A 19346-nucleotide genomic window follows, 5' to 3' on the forward strand; every position below is an offset into this window, starting at 1 on the left:
ATTTCAACATTTTTTGTTACAGAAAAGTCCATGCAGTTTTAATGGGTTATTTGGTTATGTTGTTTTTCATTATCCTTTGAGAGAAAGGCACGGTAGGGATAAAAGAACCCATGCAGTGTGGCTGGGCTTTGCCGCTGTCGTATATAGTTCTAAAAATGAAGGCACGGGATTACCATACTTTTAACAAACATGTGCTCCTTTAAATGCAACAGCGTGAAAATTAAACGTTTGCATGATTCAAGAGATTGGTATTGTTTTGTTAGTTTAAACATTAAAAGTCCTCACACCCTTTTTAATTCCCTCTAATCTTATGATTCATAGGAGAGGAATCCAACGAGCCAACCTGACACATGCACTGCCAGCTTCCATGTCATTTCCTACCATTTATTTTATATATATATATATATATATATCATATTTTTCTATTATCTCCAAACCATTTCTAAATCATGTATATATATATGACATGAAATAAAATAGCACATGGTACAAAAGGATTTTTAAAATGGGTTGAAATTGCTTTGCAAATGAAATCGTTCTAATTGAATTTCATTTTTATGGTAAGAGCTATAATTGTAGAGATGTATCCCCAGGAACATTGCATTATTTGGAATTGTATGTTATTAGCTCTGAGACTAACTTACATTCAGATGCACATTTCAGGCGGCAGATTTTGTATGATTGCATCTTGAGATGCTGATGTTTCCGTGTTAGACGCTGTGTTGTTTCTGTCCTGCTCTTCTTTCTCCCCCTGTGCATTCTGGTTGAGGACTTGTGGCGAATTTCAGTTCATCCTTTATGAACATAAATGTGAGATGCTCACTGTAGGAAAAAGGCTGATATTCTATTACATGAAGAGATGAATGACTGAGGGTTTTTATTTTTTGTATTTCAGCAATGATTTTCATTCAAATAACATTGGTTTAAAAAATAAAGAGAATTTCTTTTTTTTCACCAATCTTTCTAATCGAAAATTCCTAATCATAGATCCTATCATCATTCCTAGTCATAGATCCTATCATCATTCCTAATCATAGATCCTATCATCTTTCAGCCTGGTATCTAAAAAATAATTTCTGTGCATTCAATAAAACATTATGGAAAAAAAGAATAACCTCCTGAAGAAAGAAGGCAAAATACTATGATATATATTTTTTTCAAAAAGGTGGCAGGCGCCCCTTTCCAGAAAGAACATGGCATGATAACCTGTTCTGTGGTTTTTTCCCACTTTGAGAGTTTGCAGCCATCACTTTTTGCTCACTGTACCTTTCACAGATGGGAAATATCCATTTGCATATCAGTCTTTGTCCCACCCACATGGGCAGTCCAGCACCGAAATGCTATGGCAATTCCCTTCTGAACAAGAGTACCAACTGCAACCCCATACACGTGTTTGAGCCTTGTTGGGCCTCATCAGTGAGGTGAAGCTGTGCCTCTCTGAGCACAATGAGCAGGGAGTCCACGTCTGGTTGCCCCCAGGTAACTTAGGGTGACCAACCCCAAGTTCCTTCCAAAAATACAAAAAAGGTAGCAGGCACCCCTCTCTCGAAAGAACACAGCATGATAACCTGTTCTGTGGTTTTTTCCCACTTTGAGAGTTTGCAGCCATCACTTTTTGCTCACTGTACCTTTCACAGATGGGAAATATCCATTTGCATATCAGTCTTTGTCCCACCCACATGGGCAGTCCAGCACCGAAATGCTATGGCAATACCTTTCTGAACAAGAGTACCAACAGCAACCCCATACACGTGTTTTAGTCTTGTTGGGCCTCATCAGTGAGGTGGAGCTGTGCCTCTCTGAGGTATATAAGTGTATCAAATAAAATAGTGAACTTGTTGTTTCTGTTTGTGTTGCATGTTAATCTGCACAGAAAATAAAAAGCAATATCATATTCAAGAATCATTACTGTTTCTGTATTCATTGAGAAGTCCATGAATGCTATACAAAAGAGGTTGGTGAGGTGATAATAATTTTCCAATACCAAATAGGACACAATTGTGTGGATGATGGCCCAAGAGACAAAGCAACACTCTTTTATTCTGAAGTTCAAATAAGTGCATTTTTGCTGCATGTATTTGAAAGCGTCCCTTGTGTTACTTTGTTGCGCGTAATCTTTCTGGACAAGGCAGTGAGCATCACAGTTGAGGTCTGCCAAGTAATCGATATATGGAAATTGCTACAAAGCAAATTATTTAAATGATAAAATGTATAGAATCAAAACTACTTGTCTGAAACGGTTCATGTCAGCGCACGCAGGATCTTTTCAGTATCATTGACGATTTTATGGAAGGGAGTACACCTTTCAAAGGGCAAAATATGTTAGCTTTTAACTCACAAATGTTTCTTTAACGCTGCCAGAATATGAGAAAAGTATGTATTGTTATGTGAAGGTTTAGTCTGATTCTAGTCAACTGAAAGAAATGTGTTTTACAAGATGTCTGATTAAATGTCTGATCTTTCTTTTCTAGGCACCAGCACCCTATAGATAATGCAGGCCTTTTCTCCTTTATGACGCTCAGCTGGCTCACTCCGCTCGCAAGAAAAGCCTATAAACATTCAGAACTGAACCTTGATGACCTGTGGAACCTGTCTTGCCATGAGTCATCTGAAGTTAACTGCCAAAGGTAAAAAAAAAATATCTTACATATTAAATTCCTCTGTATGGTTTCCTTTCAGATCCATGTAACATTTAAAATGTTTCAGTTTTGTTCAGTATGTTATTTATAAAATAATGCTGAATATATGTGTAGGTTCATAGAATACTGTTGTGGTGATTTTGAGTATGTACAAAGCTATGAAGTATATCTTTGACTTAACTTACTTCCATGACGTCAGGGTCCTATGGCTGGAGTCCTGAAGAGGGTACACATATATCAAAAAAACACAATTCAGCAAGGTCAGAATCGAGCAACTGAATCCTGAATTAGTCACCACATGATTTGGTAGACACAGAATTATGAAAAAGTCTGTAAACTGCAGTTCAGATTTAATTTAGGTGCAGTAAGTGTCACAATACACTTGAATTTTAGGAGCATAGGATATTCAACATTTAAAACATACACAGTATAGTACCTGAGTTAAGGACCTCAATTGGACATCAACCAGGTGCCTCGTACAACACAGTATAGTACCTGAGTTAAATGATTCAAAAGGTAAGTATTTGAAGAAACCAAATTCTTATGTTTGTACATTCTCTAAAGGTTCCTTGGGAAGGAAGCTACAGAATTCACTGGAGTCATAATCAGATAATCAGCCCATTAGTGTGGGAACAATCAAGAGTTGAACAACAACATATATAACATGTCAACACGACAGTGTTTCAGGCATTTTGTGATAAGCTAGATGAGCTCTAATGGTGTAGGCCTTCATCAGGACAGGAGTTTCTTATAGGTGGAGTATCCTATGTGGTCGGATCCGTGGAGCACATTGGCTATGGCGTTTTAGTGTTCGTGTACACTATAAAGAGATGGAGCATTCATCTTCAGCAAACGCGGTCACTCCTCTAGGGGCCTGTAGAATGGAAGATGTCTAAACAGGCTGCGGTGAGTGTGTAAGGAGCGGTCCAATTGAGGTCCTCGCTCTCGTGGGAGAACCAGGGTTGCCGGCGCTGCAACAGAGACTCCGCTCCGCCGGCAGCTTTCATACAACAGTCCCTGGATCTCCCACGAGAGCGAGGACCTCAATTGGACATCAACCAGGTGCCCCATACAATATTGGTCCTGAAGAGGGTGACAGGTACGAGAAAGCCGGGCGACATGGGGTTGCTTGAATGAAGCTTCTCTTAATCTAGATATGTGTCTTTATACGAGCTACGAGCTGGTGGCAGCAACCCCATGTTTGAGGGGTCTCCAGAATGACTTGTAATCTCCACAATGAAGCCCTAGGGCAGCCAACAGCCTGCGAGTGGAGACTGGTAGCGTGTCAGCGGAGAGCTTGCTGGAAGCGGGTGAATCATGGAGCACACTAGGCAGGCCTGTGATTGGAAACCGATCAAGAAGTGCTTCAAAATTGCCAGTCGGCACGAGCAACCAGTTCGTGCAGTGAGTACGTGCAAAGTTCATGCTGCGGCGTCGTTGCATCACACAAGCGATGAAGGCCCGGCCCAAGCTGAGTGTGCAAGGAGCGGTGGAGGCGGGGACGTGCCCAGCAACGTCTGCATGCTGCGCCCGTGCATGGCGCAGGATTCAGTAAAGAACAAGGAATAGGTTAGGCACAGGCAGCACCCGCTACTGGTGAAAAAATAAATCATGAACAGGACCAACAGTTCAAAACTTCCACTGTGTTTCCTGCCCAACCTGGGTGTCCGACCTATAGTGTTGTAATTATGGATTGACAGTTTTAAGGTGTATCTCAGGACTGCAGGAGGGGCAACATTTGCAGAGGACCAGAAGGAGGCAGCACTGCTAAATTATATAGGCACCGAAAGGCTACACATTCTTTGCCACCTGCCTGGCGAGAACATAATGGTCCCACCCGGTGAGGGTGGTGAGGAGGGATTTGTGAGTCTATATGATGCAGCCCTAGCGAAATTGGAAAACCGTTCCGACAGGAAGCCCACCGTAGCTTTGGAGCGATACCATTCCTACTCTCAAGCACAAAGAAGAGGGGAATCATTTGAATCGTATGCCATGGGACTTAGAACTTTGATTGCTACATGAAAGTTTACCGGAATGCTAGAGGAGTACATAAGAGACTAAGGGCCTCATCAGGGAGAAGGTGGAGTGGTAAAAATATGGCAGTCATGCTATTACTGCCACTTTACTGCTCCAGAGTTTGGGGGAAACTCAGAGCATTCAACTCCAGCTGTGAGCTGGAGGTGAATGCGGTGACTTTCCGCCCATTTACAGTGCGGTAATTGCGCTGAAAATGCCCCATTGAGTCCAATGAAAATGGGGACTTACCCCACCACAGCAACTTCTGTTCCGGTGCTAATTCCGCCGGACCAAGTTGCAGTAACACTAATTGCTTTGGGCGGTATCCCGGGGGATTTACCACCGGGATACTGCCCAATTTGTGATAGAGCCCTAAGTCATGATGAAGACTTCCAATGCAAAAATAAGGGAGTCCCTGTGGATTGATAGGGACCCGCATTTGAAGAAGGCTCAGGAAATAACCGGAGCCATTGAAGAATCAGCCAAGAACGTGCAGGAAGTGGTGTGCAAGGAAGCACAGGTGACGGCTGAAGATGTACAAGTCAGACAGGCTATCCAACGGCTAGAAAACAACAACACCTAAAGGTGATGGCAGTGGGAACTGCTATAAGGCAGAAGTAGGGAAAAGCAGGAACTTCAAAGGAACACAAATGCCATGTAGCAAGTGTCGGTGGTGCAGCCACAATACAGGCACCAAGGATTATCTGTCTTGGAATGCGGATTGCAGGCGATGTGGTCAAAGAGGACATTTTTCAAGGTAATGCAGGGCGCCGGTCAGCACACGAAAAACAAACCACAAATGTATAGCCCAAATTTGAAGATGGTAGAAGAAGGTGAAGAAAACCGAAGGAAGGTAGGTTGGTGTTCTGTTACAAGTGTAAGGGGCCAAATGCAATGGCCCATTTGATACCATATGCGTTAATGGTGTAAACATGGAAATGTTAGTAGATCCAGGGACCCCATATGCAATGATTTAACCTGAATCGTAAAAAATAAAAATAAAAACTATAACAAACGACTGAAAAGTCTAGGACCTCCAGATATAAACCCAAGCACGTATGGCCAATCACTTATAGATGTGTTAGGGCGTGCATGGATAAGTATTGCGTATAAGGTCCGCACAGCCATGTTCTAATTGTATGCAGCTGTAAAAGGGGTAAGTGTCCTGCACTGGGAGGAGCAGGCAGCTTTGTAAATGCAATTATGCCCATCGAAGGAGACACCCATATTATGTGTGAGAGTGACAGAAATGTCACCTCAAGGTTTAAATTCGGTACATCCCATGGTGTTTATGGAGAAATTGTGCATTGCGCACAAGATCATCTTGAAGAGGGGGAGTCATATCTGAAGCTCATAAGGTCAGAAGGGGGCCAATTTTGGCAAGTGAAACACTTAATGCAGAATTGGATAAGCTGCAGAAAGCAGTTGTCGGCATAGAGTCCTCAGAATGGTTATCCCCGATGGCACTTGCACACAAACAGGACAGAAGGCATACGTATGTGTGTCGAACTAAGAGAGTTAAACATATGGGTGGCCAGACATCCGTTACCAAATATCAATGAATTACTGACCACTATGGAGCGAGCATCTTGGTTTACTACACTCAATCTGTTATCCATCTACCACCAAATCGACTTGCATGAGGTGTCATGCCCCCTTAGGTCTATTGTTATACCTTTCAGGGCATTTAGGTTCTGTAGGATGCCTATTGGAGTAGCATCAGCATCAGCAGTATTTCAGCGCCTGATGAAGGAACTATTAAGTGGTGTGGAAGGAGTCAGTCATTTTCAGGCTGGCATAATGGTGTGGGGAAGAATGGAGGAAGAACATGATCAAAGGGGGTACATATGGTGGTACAGACATTACAGGAGAAGGAGCTGACCACCAAGTTGGCGAAGTGTCAAATAAAGCAAACAGTGTCACATACCTGGGTCACACCATTGATGGGGAAGGGATAAGACCAAAAGAAGGGTTGGTCAGGCCAATGATGCAAACATCGGCACCTGCAATTGTAGTCGTTCCTAGGAATGCTGAAATATTATGTCAAGTTTGTACACGCATATGCTGAGAAAACAGTGCACCTGAGTGTTCTATTGAAGAAGAATGTCCCATTCATTTGGCCTGGTCAATGCCAAAGCAAATTTGAAGTGATCAAACGTAATGTGAGTAACGCGTCATCATTGTCCACATTCACTGTCAAATGCAAAACAATATTGACAGACCAGAGTGGGCCGATGTTATCTCAAAGGCATGGGAGTGAATACAAATGCATTGCTTTTGCATCCAGAGCATTGAGGGAACACAAGCGAAAATATGCAGTCATAGAGTGAGTGAGAGAGAGAGAGAGAGAGAGAGAGAGAGAGAGAGAGAGAGAGAGAGAGAGAGAGGGAGAGAGGGAGGAGAGAGAGAGAGAGTTTGGCGGTCTGGTTGCATCTAAACAGTCTTGCACATTATCGTTTGTTGTGGGGGATACCATATGTGTTATGCATGGAGTGCAAGCCATGGCTACAAAAGGGCTAGTATCAGTGTCACCAGGCATAGCCAATCGGTGTCGCCGGGCATAGCCAGATGAATGGTTGATTTACAAGAATACCATTTTGTGGTTGAGTATGTCCCAGGGCAACGTAATGCTGTAGTGGAATGCCTATCGAGGTTACCTGGGCAGATGTAGAGGATGTGGTAGATGAGGGTAACACACAGGTGGCATGCTTGGACCAGCTGTGAATAGAAACAGGTGGGAGAGGGAGTCCAGAAAGGACATAGAGTTGTTATGGATACTCAAGGGGCCACTTGAGGGGTGGGGGCAGGTGGAAAAGGGGAGTAAGACTGAAAAATATAAGCTGTGAGAGGGTCCATGGGGGGTTAGCAGAGGAGGAAGACAAATTCCTCATTTGCCATTAAGAAATCAATTTATGCAGTTGGTGCATGAAGGGCATAGGGGTAAAAGACATGCACCAAGAGACAACTGCATAAGGTTAATTGGTGGCCATGCCTGGATGGAAGTTGAACAAGTGGTCAGGGATTGTGCGCCGTGCACCATAAGCGACAAGAGGGAACAACGTAGCATACCTATTGAGATTCCAGATAAAGTATGAGGCAAAGTGGTTTTGGACTTTATGGGTCCTATTGATATATTGGGGGAGGAAGCAAGATTTTTGTTGGTTTTGGTTGAGTACACGTTGAGATGGATTGAAGTGTTGCCTGTACCATCTGTAACAACAAGCAGCGTAATTGATTTTCTAACCATGGTGTTTAAAAGGGAAGGTTTTTCAGAGGGGTTGTCAATGGATAACTGGGTGCACTTTGTATCTCGAGAAATTAAGAATTTTATGTTTTGAGTACAGCATTAGGCATCACAAGATGGCATTATATAATACAGAAGCAAATGGGTTTGTGGAGAGAGCCAACTGATTTATCACGGGCACCATACAATTGGCTTTGGCGAGTCATTTAAAATGGCGCACAGTGGTGCTGGAGGCTATTTCGCCACACAGACGTACACCGTTTGTTGTGTGACAGGATGCACACCATTTGAAATGATGCTGGGCAGAAAATTTGCTAGAAAATTGGTCCCTCAAACATAGGAGGGGTGTAAGTGCATGTAAACATGAAGGCTGTGATGGAGCGGGTCAAACAAAAGCATATTGCGCAGGTGGAGCCAATGAATACCAGGCAGAGGGGTAAGGAAATATAAATACAAGTGTGGAATGTAGCCAGGGGGAGAAATCTCCAGTTTGTGGGAAAAGGGCTTCCTCTATACCTGCCACCGGGTATGTCAGACTGGAAGTAGGCACAGTGTAGAGCAAGAGTCATGTGGTGTTGTTGTAACCCAAAGGAGGGTTAATGTCCCCAAATGTTTATCTCAGACTCCATGATGTCGGGGTCCTAGGGCTTCAATCTTGAAGAGGCTGACAGATACTGGAAAGCCGGGCAGCATGGGGTTCCTTGGAAAAGCGTCTCTTAATCCACATGAATGTTTTAGCATATTTACAAATACTATTTAGAAAGGGCCAATGCTGGGAACCAACAGAAGGGCAATTTCCATTTTGCAACAAAGTGATTTTGCAACTTTCGGCACCAACACATAACTATTCAGTCACATGATAGAATGTTGTGATGTTATTAATGTCAAAGAGAGGTGAGTATTTTGCATTAACTCTTTCCTTTTATTCACATAGCAGTAAGATAAAATAAATAAACAAACTACAACTCTAACAGACTAGACCTATCTTTAATATATGCCAATTATCAGTCAGTATCAATCAAGTACAGCCTAATTTTCATATTTCCATCCTAAAAATGTGAGCGTATTGACCTGCGGAAGAAATTACAGCAGTGCCATGATCTAACATCACAATATGGCAATCAAAGACGAGTGCTCTTGGTTGATTGCAATCAGAAAAATAAACTTCTCCTCCAATCCACAGAGGCTGAAAGAAATACACGATATTAAGTGAGGGCAATAGAGGTCAGATAATATTTGACTCAATGCTGTTGATAAAACATTGATGCTCCTTTTTAGTGCTAGGAGTAAAGAAACGTTTAAGGCTTGCACAGAGACTTTCTGTTATTCAAGTTCAAAGTTCTGCACAAACTGGAGCTAAAGCCTAGCCAGTAGAACTAAAATTGCATGTTTGAAATGCAAACTCATTTGACAAGTATGCTGACCCCAAAATGTATTCCAATTGACACCCTCTACATAGTTTTGGAGAGTAAACTGGACAATGCAGCTGTCATGAATAAATAAAAAAGTTGACAGGAAGACGGTTCAATGTCATTGGTGTGTATTTCCTATTGATGTAAGAAATGGGCCATGCAAAGTTTAGCTTAATCCTGAAATAATGAATATTGAATAGTGCGGCGACCTGCTTCTGTAGAATGAGACACAGAAAGGGTAACACCATCAGGATAAAAGGTACCAACTGTACTATCCAATGCACGTATGCCTGATACTCTCCTTAGAGGCACTCCCTTGATCCATTTAAAGAAAGCTTTTGAAAAAAGTATAACAAGTGGGATTGGTGTAAAAATTATAATCATCTGGCTAAATTAAAGGGTTACAAAGCAGTATCTCATGTGGTCCATAGGTACAGGAAAACGCAGCCCTATTTACTTCGATGCCCGGATCCGGCCATAAGGACTTTCATCTTGAAACTTCGTACCAAACAACTTCTGGTACGATCGATAACAGGACCCCGTCTAGGCCTTTTGGCCGCGAATAGATACTGCTGCATCTGTGGTGTTGTAGATAAGCCTGAAACTGCCAGACACGTGCTCACACTCTGTGTTAAGATGGGGCACATATATATGTGCAACCTGGGAGTTTTGTCCACAGTTACGAGGTGATCCACTCTGATTCCTTCTGGTATTACTGCTTAAATGCAGATTTTACCTCCATTCAAAACGCTCTACACTGTGTATGGTGTCATGCGCTAACTCTGCTGGTTGACTCGGGTGGGCTATTCTCTCCTTGCATCTCGCATTCAGAGATCCAGAGGGAACCCAGACTTTTTAGTTGTAAGTGGCATGTCTGAAACTTATGCTATGACCGTGGTAGCGAATGGATATCATCACGCCAGAGAAAAAAGCTTTGGGAATCGAGAGTTTCCCAATCCCTATGACTCCTCCCTAACACTCCTGCTGACCGTTGGTCCGTTTTCATGATTGGCTCTGTGCGTGGCCAGTCCCATTGTTTCCCCCCCCCTTTCCCCTCTATTCCCTTCCTCCTCCCCTTACTTTTTACCGTCCCATTCTTTTGTGATTGTATCCAGTAGCTATATCCTCTGGAAACAAGACGATATGAGCATTTTATGTTAACGTTGCGTGCGTACATTTTTAGGGTTCTAATAATCTTGTGCATTTTGAGAATTTTGATATTGTATTGTACTGTTACACGATCATTAATCAGGTATATTGATGAGGGATTGAAACCTGATCATGTACACAAAACAAATCAAATCGAAATTCGTTATTGTATGTATATGTATGTATGCACATGTATCTTTTATGTTATTTTATATCATCTTATGTTATATGATTGTGGATTATTGTTGAATCTTATTTTTTTATATTGATTGTTTTGTGTAAAGTTCTTGATTGAACTATATCACAATAAAGATATTCTTATTATTATGATACACTACTAAATGGTAGCAGGCACATATGATAACTAAATTAGCTAGAAGCACCTATAGGGAAAGATCCTGATTGGTCGGCCAAGCAAAAAAACAACTGAAGTACAAAATTGGCTTCCCATAAATGACATTATTTTGGAACAGAGCAAAACTCTCCCTAACCATGTGCAACATGCAGCATACCATTGCATGCTCCCTGATTAGCAGGTTCCCCACCAGACAATTCTGCATCGAAATTGCTGATCTGTATGCATTGACAGTTCCGTAGCTGAGTATGGAGGACAAGCTCTGCTAGGAAAGTCAGAAATTCGGTAACACAGGGCTTGACCAACATCCAGGCTCCCACTGTGGCACAACAAAAAAAACAGGAGTGCCCGGCAGTAGGGTAAGCCTTAAATGTCTTACGTTTTGTAAAACACTGGATTACAAGGAACCTCCAAGCATTTCTAAACACTTGATATGCTGCTTAAGCCCCCTTGTAGACTCTGTAGCCCAAGTCGAAATTTGACCCTAGCATCCACTCCTGCCCAATTGGCGTGCATGTGACTCACACAGTATAGTAGATCTGAGTTTGAATCGGAAGTAGCCCTGCCTTTCCAGGATTTTATGTGGGGAAGCCACCATCTGATATGTTACCTTCCTTTTGGCAACAGAGGAACCCACTGAGAGTATAATAGCTCTTTTGGCAGACAGGTGGTCCGGAGACACTAAAGGGCCCTCTAAAACCGAGGTACTGCCAAGATTGCTTGTATTGAGGAGCAGAGGAGACTAATTAGTCTTCCACATTATCCTAAAGGATATTGCTGAAATCCTTCGTGCCTCAACCACTTCCCTGCTTATAATCCAAATTTTGGAGCCTGGAAGGCAAAGAGACCAATTCTGATTGTCTGTTATGAACCACAAAAAGGGTTGCAGTGGTGATTTTCCCTAATTTATCACAAACATTTTGTCTTGAAGAATGTGTACTGTTTAATTTGGTGCAAATCGGCATCCTCAGGACTGCTGGACATAATCGGATGTAATCCAAACATATGAACAGGCGGATACCCCTTGATCTGATAAAGCTTTCCAATGTTTGTAGGCTTTTTGAAAAGCACCGTACAACTCAGAAAAGGACGAATGGAAGTACAGTAAATGAAAAGAAATATTGACCCCATCAGATCTAAAAGTAATGTTTGGGTGAGTGGATAGGAGCTGTGAGTTAAGCATCTTTGGAGTCTTATCTCACTGACCAATCCCCTTGTCTTTAAATGTCCTAAATGAGTTTCATGTTCTCCATCTTAAAATGTCTGAACACCAAAAACCTATTCAGTTCCTGTGGATTGATATTGATATTGATATTTTATTTCTATCGTCCTCGTACACAAGTGTTTCAGAGCACGACAAGGCAAGGGAAGGGAACAGGGGAGACCAAAACAACAATCTTACTAGGCCCAGTGACATTGAGAACGCGCAAGTGCTTGGGATCGGGGGAGGGAAAAAGTGCATTGAAGTGGGGAGAAGTGGAAAGTGCGGAGAAAAGGAGAAACAGATAAATAGTAATAAATAAATAAATAACAAAGGCAACAAACAGTGGTAGTGCAGCCAGCAAGTGGCAAGTGCTGGGTTTAAGGCAGCAGACAGGGTAGGTCTGATAAGTGCAGGAAGAAAAAGGGGGCGACTGTATGGGTACAGATACAGACCCCAGTACAAGGGGTGGCCCGGAGGCAGTGCAGGAGGGTGGCAGGGTGAGCAGGTACCTGGGCCCAGAGGACAGAGGGTGGCCAGGTGCACGGTGCCAAGAGCGAACAGATCAGCAGGGGAGAGGGGGAGCGAAGGCAGAAGCAAAGAGGAAGGTCTTGAGGTGCTTCCGGAACCGGAGATGGTTCTCCTGAGGTTTTAGAATGGCGGGGAGGTTGTTTCAGAGGGAGGCCCCATCCGAAGACAGAGATCTACCCCCAGCTCGTTTGTTTGAAAAACAACTGACCCTGAGGAAGTTAGAGGTAGAGGAGCAAAGAGCTCGAGGGGGGAGGTATTTGCGGAGGGATAGCTGCAGGTATTTTGGACCCAGGCACCAGAAAGCCTTGTGGACAATGCAGAGGGTTTTGAATTTAATCATTGAATCCACTGGGAGCCAATGGAGAGATTTCAGAGCTGGAGAGATACGATCCCAGGGCCTGAGGCCAAGGACAAGTCTTGCAGTCCTGTTCTGGATTTGTTGCAGAGGGCGGAGAGTAGAGGCAGGTAGATTTAGAAAGAAGCTGTTACAATAGCCCAACCTAGAGAGAACCAGAGCTTGGGAGACAGTGAGCTTCTGGAGGAAGGAGAGGAAAGGCAGAGTACCTCTCAGTAGGGGCAGTAGGAAGTTTGACTTTTTAGAAACATCAGAGATGTGGGCGGAGAAGGAAAGTGTAGAGTCAAAGATGACCCTGAGGTTCTTAGCCTCGCAGGTGGGGGTAGGAGAGGGCCAAGGAAGGCCGGCCAGAGAGGGAGGGGAAAGGATGGTGAAGGTGTGCCGATGAGGAGGATCCCCATCTTGCTGGCATTCAAAGATCATTGGCGGCACACCAATCTTGAATGGCAGTTAGGCAATCAGAGATGAGAGAGGGAGATGAGGTGGCCGAGGGCACCCTGAAAATGAGTTGAGTGTCGTCAGCGTAGCACTGGAAATTTGAGCAGAAAATATCAACGCAGTGGGTGAGAGTTGCCAGGTATTGGTTGAAAAGCCAGGGCGAGAGGTTAGACCCCTGGGGAACACCACAGGTAGAGAGGAAGATAGATGATAGGAAGGACCCAAGTTGGACCTGGGAGGGTTGATCAGAGAGGAAAGAGGTCAGCCAGGCCAGAGCCTGATCAGTGATACCCTGGTTATCACAGAGACGGTTGAGCAGGATGATATGGTTGACCGTGTTGAAGGCAGAAGAGAGATTGAGCAGAATGAGACAGAGGGAATGTTAGAGTCAAGGTTGGAGAGCAGATCTTCACGGATTGATCACTGGTGTGTGCCTATTGTTTTTCTTCTTCACCAAAAAGGGATTGTGGAGAAACACAGCTGGCATTCTTGTTGGGCAGCATCTCAATCACCTGAGAGGTCAGTAACTTGGTGTCCTGTGCAACATAGGGTTTCCCCTGGATGGAGGGCCTTGTGAATTCTGTTTTGCATCCTGGTTCCTGAAACCATGAATCATGTATACTGAGGTACCAACTATGTGAAACATAGTCTAATGTACATCTCATAAAGCACAACCTCATGTATTTTGTGGGCCTCTTGTGTGTACTATGTAATAAATGATGGTGTATCCCACTCTACTGAATCCATGAATAAACTGGTTACCTTCTAATGGATTTTTATACCTGCCTTTTATTGGTCTGTTTCAGAACAAATTACCTATTTGGGGAAATAAAACTGCCCTTGATAGTTGGGGTAGAGCAGTGTCCTCCCTCTGGTGAGAGATGCTGTGGGACCCAAAGAACGTAGGAGCATGGCCAGGTGAACGGGTCCTGCTCCTCACTGTCCTGGAAGGTACTGAGAGACAAATATCATCTGTAGTGAAGACTGCTCTCTGGCAATTGGGCTGAATCTATTTACATAACCTCCTAAAGCTTTCACTAAATAATTTCGAAAAAGCAACTCTTCTTCGTTAGGATTGACATTGGTTTAAGTGAGAACCCCAACCATGGAACTCATTTTCAAAGTTTGCCTTTATGACATTCATGAGTTACTGATGTGTTGGAATATCGAACAAAAATTGAATGCCCTCTGAGCCCATTTAGTCAGGATCTCTTTTTTCTATTGTGATCCACTTTATCTGCCATTTCCATAATAATGAACATCGGCCTGGGCTATCAAGCGTTCAGTTATTACAAACCTGCCATGCCCTATCTCTTACCTTACTAAGTTTGCCCCTGTAAAAAGAACATAGCACTGTTTGGGTCAATAACAAGAGTCACTACCTCTTCATCAGGAGTAGAGGTTTTCAGGCATTCCATTTTCATCTTACTCATCAGGGTGCCTCCATTTAAATACAGTCCTATACTTCTGCCGTTTAAGGATCCTTATCGTTTCCACATAAATAGAAGGGTCTCTAGGAATTGGGACCAAAGGTAAAATCTCTGCTTTATCAAGGAAGCCCATTGGTGAGTAACTCCTGCATGTGTCCAGGCAATGTATCCAGTGCCCGTGTGCCCTCTTAACTGCTTTCTGCTCTTTGTCACGGGCCAACGGTCTTGAGAATATCAACAGGTTGTTTGATCTTAACTCACTCTCATTTATCAAAAAAGGGGTGTGTTAGTAAAAAAGATAAGGACCCCACTCATCTCTGGTGTTACTAAGGCCTTCCCTTTTTGCAGTTGCTTTACATTCCTGGGGTGAATATCCCTCATCACTTGGATTAGAGAGGATGGTATGAGGGCTTGACGCCCACCCCTGCTGGCAAATTACAAAGGGCAGTGGGTCACTTTACTGCAGAAATGTTTCAACTGTAAAGAATTTTGCATCCTGATTTTTAGTTAAAAAAACAGAGGTCCTGAGGGTGTCCCCTATGCAATGGGAACATGCAGTGACAAGCATTCCCCCCAAACAGTGAAGGCGGTGGGACATGGGTAGAAAAGGGTTTCACAGAATGATGACTCGCTAAATATTTGGTTATATGATTAAGTTGCTCAACCCATAGGAAGAACACATTTTGGGCGGCTTATAACTTTGCTCCCCCTGGATGAATCCTCATGAAACTTCCAGAAAAAGTATATGGCCCTGTCAGATTGATGAGGTTTCGTTTATGGGGGGCAAAGTTATAGGGGGGTCTCAAAATGTGTGGTTTTTCACATTGACGCTATGGAAAAAAAATGTGCTAACGCCTACAGCCCAAACCGCTTGGGCGGCTTGTGACGAAATATGCACCAGGAGACGCGGCTTGGTCCTGAATGCATGCTTTTGTAAATTTGGTGTAAATCCATCTAGTATATAATTAAAAACAGGCAAAAAGTAGGTAAAAACAAATTGGTGATGTCTAGGTTCGGTCCGCAGACTCACTTCCCTGTTTGGTCTGCGGACGGGCCTCCGATTGGCCCAGAAGGTGGCGTGATTGGTCAATAAAAAACATGAGGTGCGTCAAAAATGTTTGAAACGGTCGCCATGTTGGATTCGCTCATAACCGCTGTTGTCCGCCGAAATCACAGTAAAAACACATTAAAAAACACAACATTGCACTTGTCAAACGAATGAAACAATCTCTGTGGAGGTGAGGAGGATGGGATGGGATATGGCCATAAAATGCCAAAAACCCAGTGATTTTCCATCTCCGAAGTTCACAACCAGTCCAGATGTTCAGAGGCAGCCCTGTGATGTTCGTAACCATCGCAAATGTTCGGAGACATCCATACATATTTCTGCATTACAGGGTTGGTGAAAAGCAGTTTTTGGATGGCTTGTAACTTTGGCGTCACTCAATGAAACGGCATGCAATTGTGCAGTATCATGTTAGACCTGACCCTGAATGGTTCTGCAAAGTTTGGCACTGTTTCGCCAAGAGGGAGCAAAATTAGAGGGGGGTCCTCACATATTTGAAAGGCTTATAAATTGAGTGCCGTTTGACGAATCTGCACAAAGGTCTGCAAACAGATTGTAGAACTAAATTCGAATGGTTTCACACAGTTTGGTGGAATTTTGTCAAGAGTGGGCATAATTAGGGGGGGTCTCAACATTTTTAGATGGCTTGTAACTTTGCTGCCATTTGACAAATGTGAACAAAAGATGTCAGAGAGATTAGAGACCTGACTTTTAATGTTTGTGCAAAGTCTGAATCGATTTCGTCAAGTGGGGGCTAAGTTATCTGATTATTTTATGTAAGCACATTTTGACACTTTTCAAAAAATAAAACATGGACCGATTTGCAGCAAACTCATGCAAGGAGCATTGGCATGGACCTGAAAGCATGGTTTTGCAAATGTGGCTGTGTTTGATTTTTACAAAAATGTCACAATGTAGGTACAAAAAATAGTGATATACCTTGGTTGACTGAGGTATAGCCTGTGGCCATGGGCAGGGGCCAGATTGTCTGAGTCATGGCCATGAGGGACCGGCAATGGGATTAAAGTGGGCATGACGACAAGGGACCGGCTATGTGGTAAAGTTTTTCGAAATCAGGATGGGTTTGAATGGGAAAGAAAATTCTGACATGGCTACAGCCCGAAGTGCTGGACAGGATTGCATCAACAGATCGCTGTGACAACTGCTGCATACACTGCAAGCCCCTACGGGCTCTGTGACAAATGCTAATCAGCACATAATTACCAAGCACACCGAACTAGGAGCCAATGTGGTCACCGGGCCACCCCTCCAAATCTTCAACCATCCTTATTTGAGACCATACCAGGACAAGTTATTGGGTTTGCATTCCAGACTAATTTCCACAACCTGGCAGCAATGACTGGCCCACAATCCACACGCCTTGAGAAAGAACACGTGTCAGCTGACTTCTAACAATAAATATAGTATCAACAATAGTTCTCAAAACTGCTTTATTAGGACAACAGTTACTTATTGAACAACCCAGCGCTCAGGTGAACAGGGCTCACTCTTCTATTCCAAACCTAACACTTGAAGAAGGAAGGGCACCTTCACAAAAAAAAAACATTACCAACAACAGGGTAATCCGTTAAAGTGTTTTTTGAAAAGTGTCATAATATAGGTACAAAAAATTGAAATATACCTTTGGTGACTGAGGTATAACCTGTAGCCATCGGCAGTGGGCAGATTGTCTGAGTCATGCCATGACCACGAGGGAACAGCAATGGGGTTAAAGTGTGCAAGGCCACCAGGGACCGGCTATGTGGTAAAGATTTTCGAAATTGGGATAGGTTTGAATGGGAAAAAGAATTCTGCTCGTGACTACAGCTAGAAGTGCATGCCAGGATTGCAGCGAACATTCGCGAGGGGCATCAGCAAGGACCTCAAAGCATGATTTAGCAAATCTGGCCTGTGTTTTATTTTTTCTAAAGTGTCAAAATATAAGTACAAGAAATTGTGATATAACATGGGTGCCTGGGCAATGGGTCTGGCCCTGAGCAAAGACAAATGTGTACTCTTGATTTGCCTATTGGGGTATGCAGCATGACCGAAGTCCTAGGTTTGAATGGGAACAAATATTCTGCTTGCGGCTACAGCCTGAAGTTCTGGACTGTATTACAACAAACCTGCGCCAGGGGCATCATCAATGACCTGAAAGCATGCGTTTGCAAATCTGTTTTGTGTTTTATTTTTCCAAAGTGTCGAAATGTAAGTACAAAACATAGTGATATACGTTTGGTGCATGGACAGTGGGACAGTGGGCCTGGCACCTCAGCAAGGACGATTGCCTACTCTGATTTACTTTTTGGGGTATGCGGCATGGCCGAAGCTCTAGTTTAAATGGGAAAAAGAATTATGCTTGCGGCTGCAGACCCAAGTGCTGGACGGGATTGCAGCAAACTTGCGCGAGGAGCATCAGCAAGGATCTGAAAGCATGCTTTTGCAAATCTGTCCCAAGTTTTACTTTTTTGAAAGTGTCAAAAAGTAAGTACAAAAAATAGTGATATAACTTTGCTACCTGGGCAGTGGGCCTAGCCGTCGGCAAGGATAAATGTGTACTCTGATTTGCCTATTGGGGAATGCAGCATTGCCGAAGCCCATGCTTCAATGATTGTGGAGACTGACCGTGCAAGGCATGAGCACTGGCCATTGGTCACATTATGAGCGTATAGTGGACCCTGAACTAGGATGCCGGGTTGGTGCAATGGATAACAGGGGTGGTTTGGTTGGGCTGGGGTCATGGTCGAACCTCTTGCCCTAGGCAATTCAACCATTACTTGCATCCCCAGCATGCGCTGCTGATAATGGCACACATCAGTATGCGTTGCAAAAAATATGTTTGTTAAAGTAGGTTTACAGTTCTTTCATATATGTTAAAAGAGGAATTATTAATAACTGATATACTGAAACATTTTCACTCATAAAAACCTATGAAATTCACAGAAAAAAGTTTGTTAAAGGGATGTTATGTCAAGTTGCACTAATAAAAACCAATAAAATTCAGTGAAAAACTTTGTTAAAGGGATGTTATGGATAAGCTGTGCTAATAGAAACCTGTGAAATTCAGTAAAAAAACGTCTCCAGCATGGGGTCTGGCATGGATTCACATGCTCATGAATATTCCCTGTCGTCAGGCTGGGAATCCTCGGTAAAGAAAAAATCAGTATCAGTTTTGTTTCTGATCTGTCTTTCTTAGTAGTAACCAATCACTGGTCTCTGGGTCATACTGCCCCCAGCCAATGACTGCCCTCTCCCTAAGTCCCGTCCCTGGCAGCCATCCTCAGATTTTTACCGCACGTTCAAGTGTTGGGAGTCCTCGTGCTATAGCTCTCGAGCTTTTACTGCGTTTTGCGCTTTTTCAAAGAGATTTATCTCATTTTTTCGGTTAATCGAGCCTCAAGCTCCACCGTTTCCACTTCAGATCAACGGGGACCCGTTTCGGATTTTTCTACGCCCCTCAAGGGTAAAGTTTCCGTCGAGTTACGCTTCTCCGTCGAGTTACGCTTCTTG

At 43.4% G+C, this 19346-nt stretch overlaps 1 protein-coding gene across 1 annotated transcript in view; it reads left to right on the forward strand.

Annotated features, from left to right (window-relative positions):
* LOC138526213 (ATP-binding cassette sub-family C member 5-like) overlaps positions 1-19346 on the forward strand; it is a 2857657-nt gene that overhangs the window by 249556 nt on the left and 2588755 nt on the right. The window contains exon 2 of the mRNA XM_069636680.1: positions 2472-2627. Coding sequence (XP_069492781.1) covers positions 2472-2627 — 156 coding nt within the window. The remainder of the gene's footprint in view (positions 1-2471; positions 2628-19346) is intronic.

Source organism: Ambystoma mexicanum, chromosome 7p, assembly GCF_040938575.1.
Source record: "Ambystoma mexicanum isolate Mex_15411 chromosome 7p, UKY_AmexF1_1, whole genome shotgun sequence".
NCBI classification, from domain to species: Eukaryota; Metazoa; Chordata; class Amphibia; order Caudata; family Ambystomatidae; genus Ambystoma; species Ambystoma mexicanum.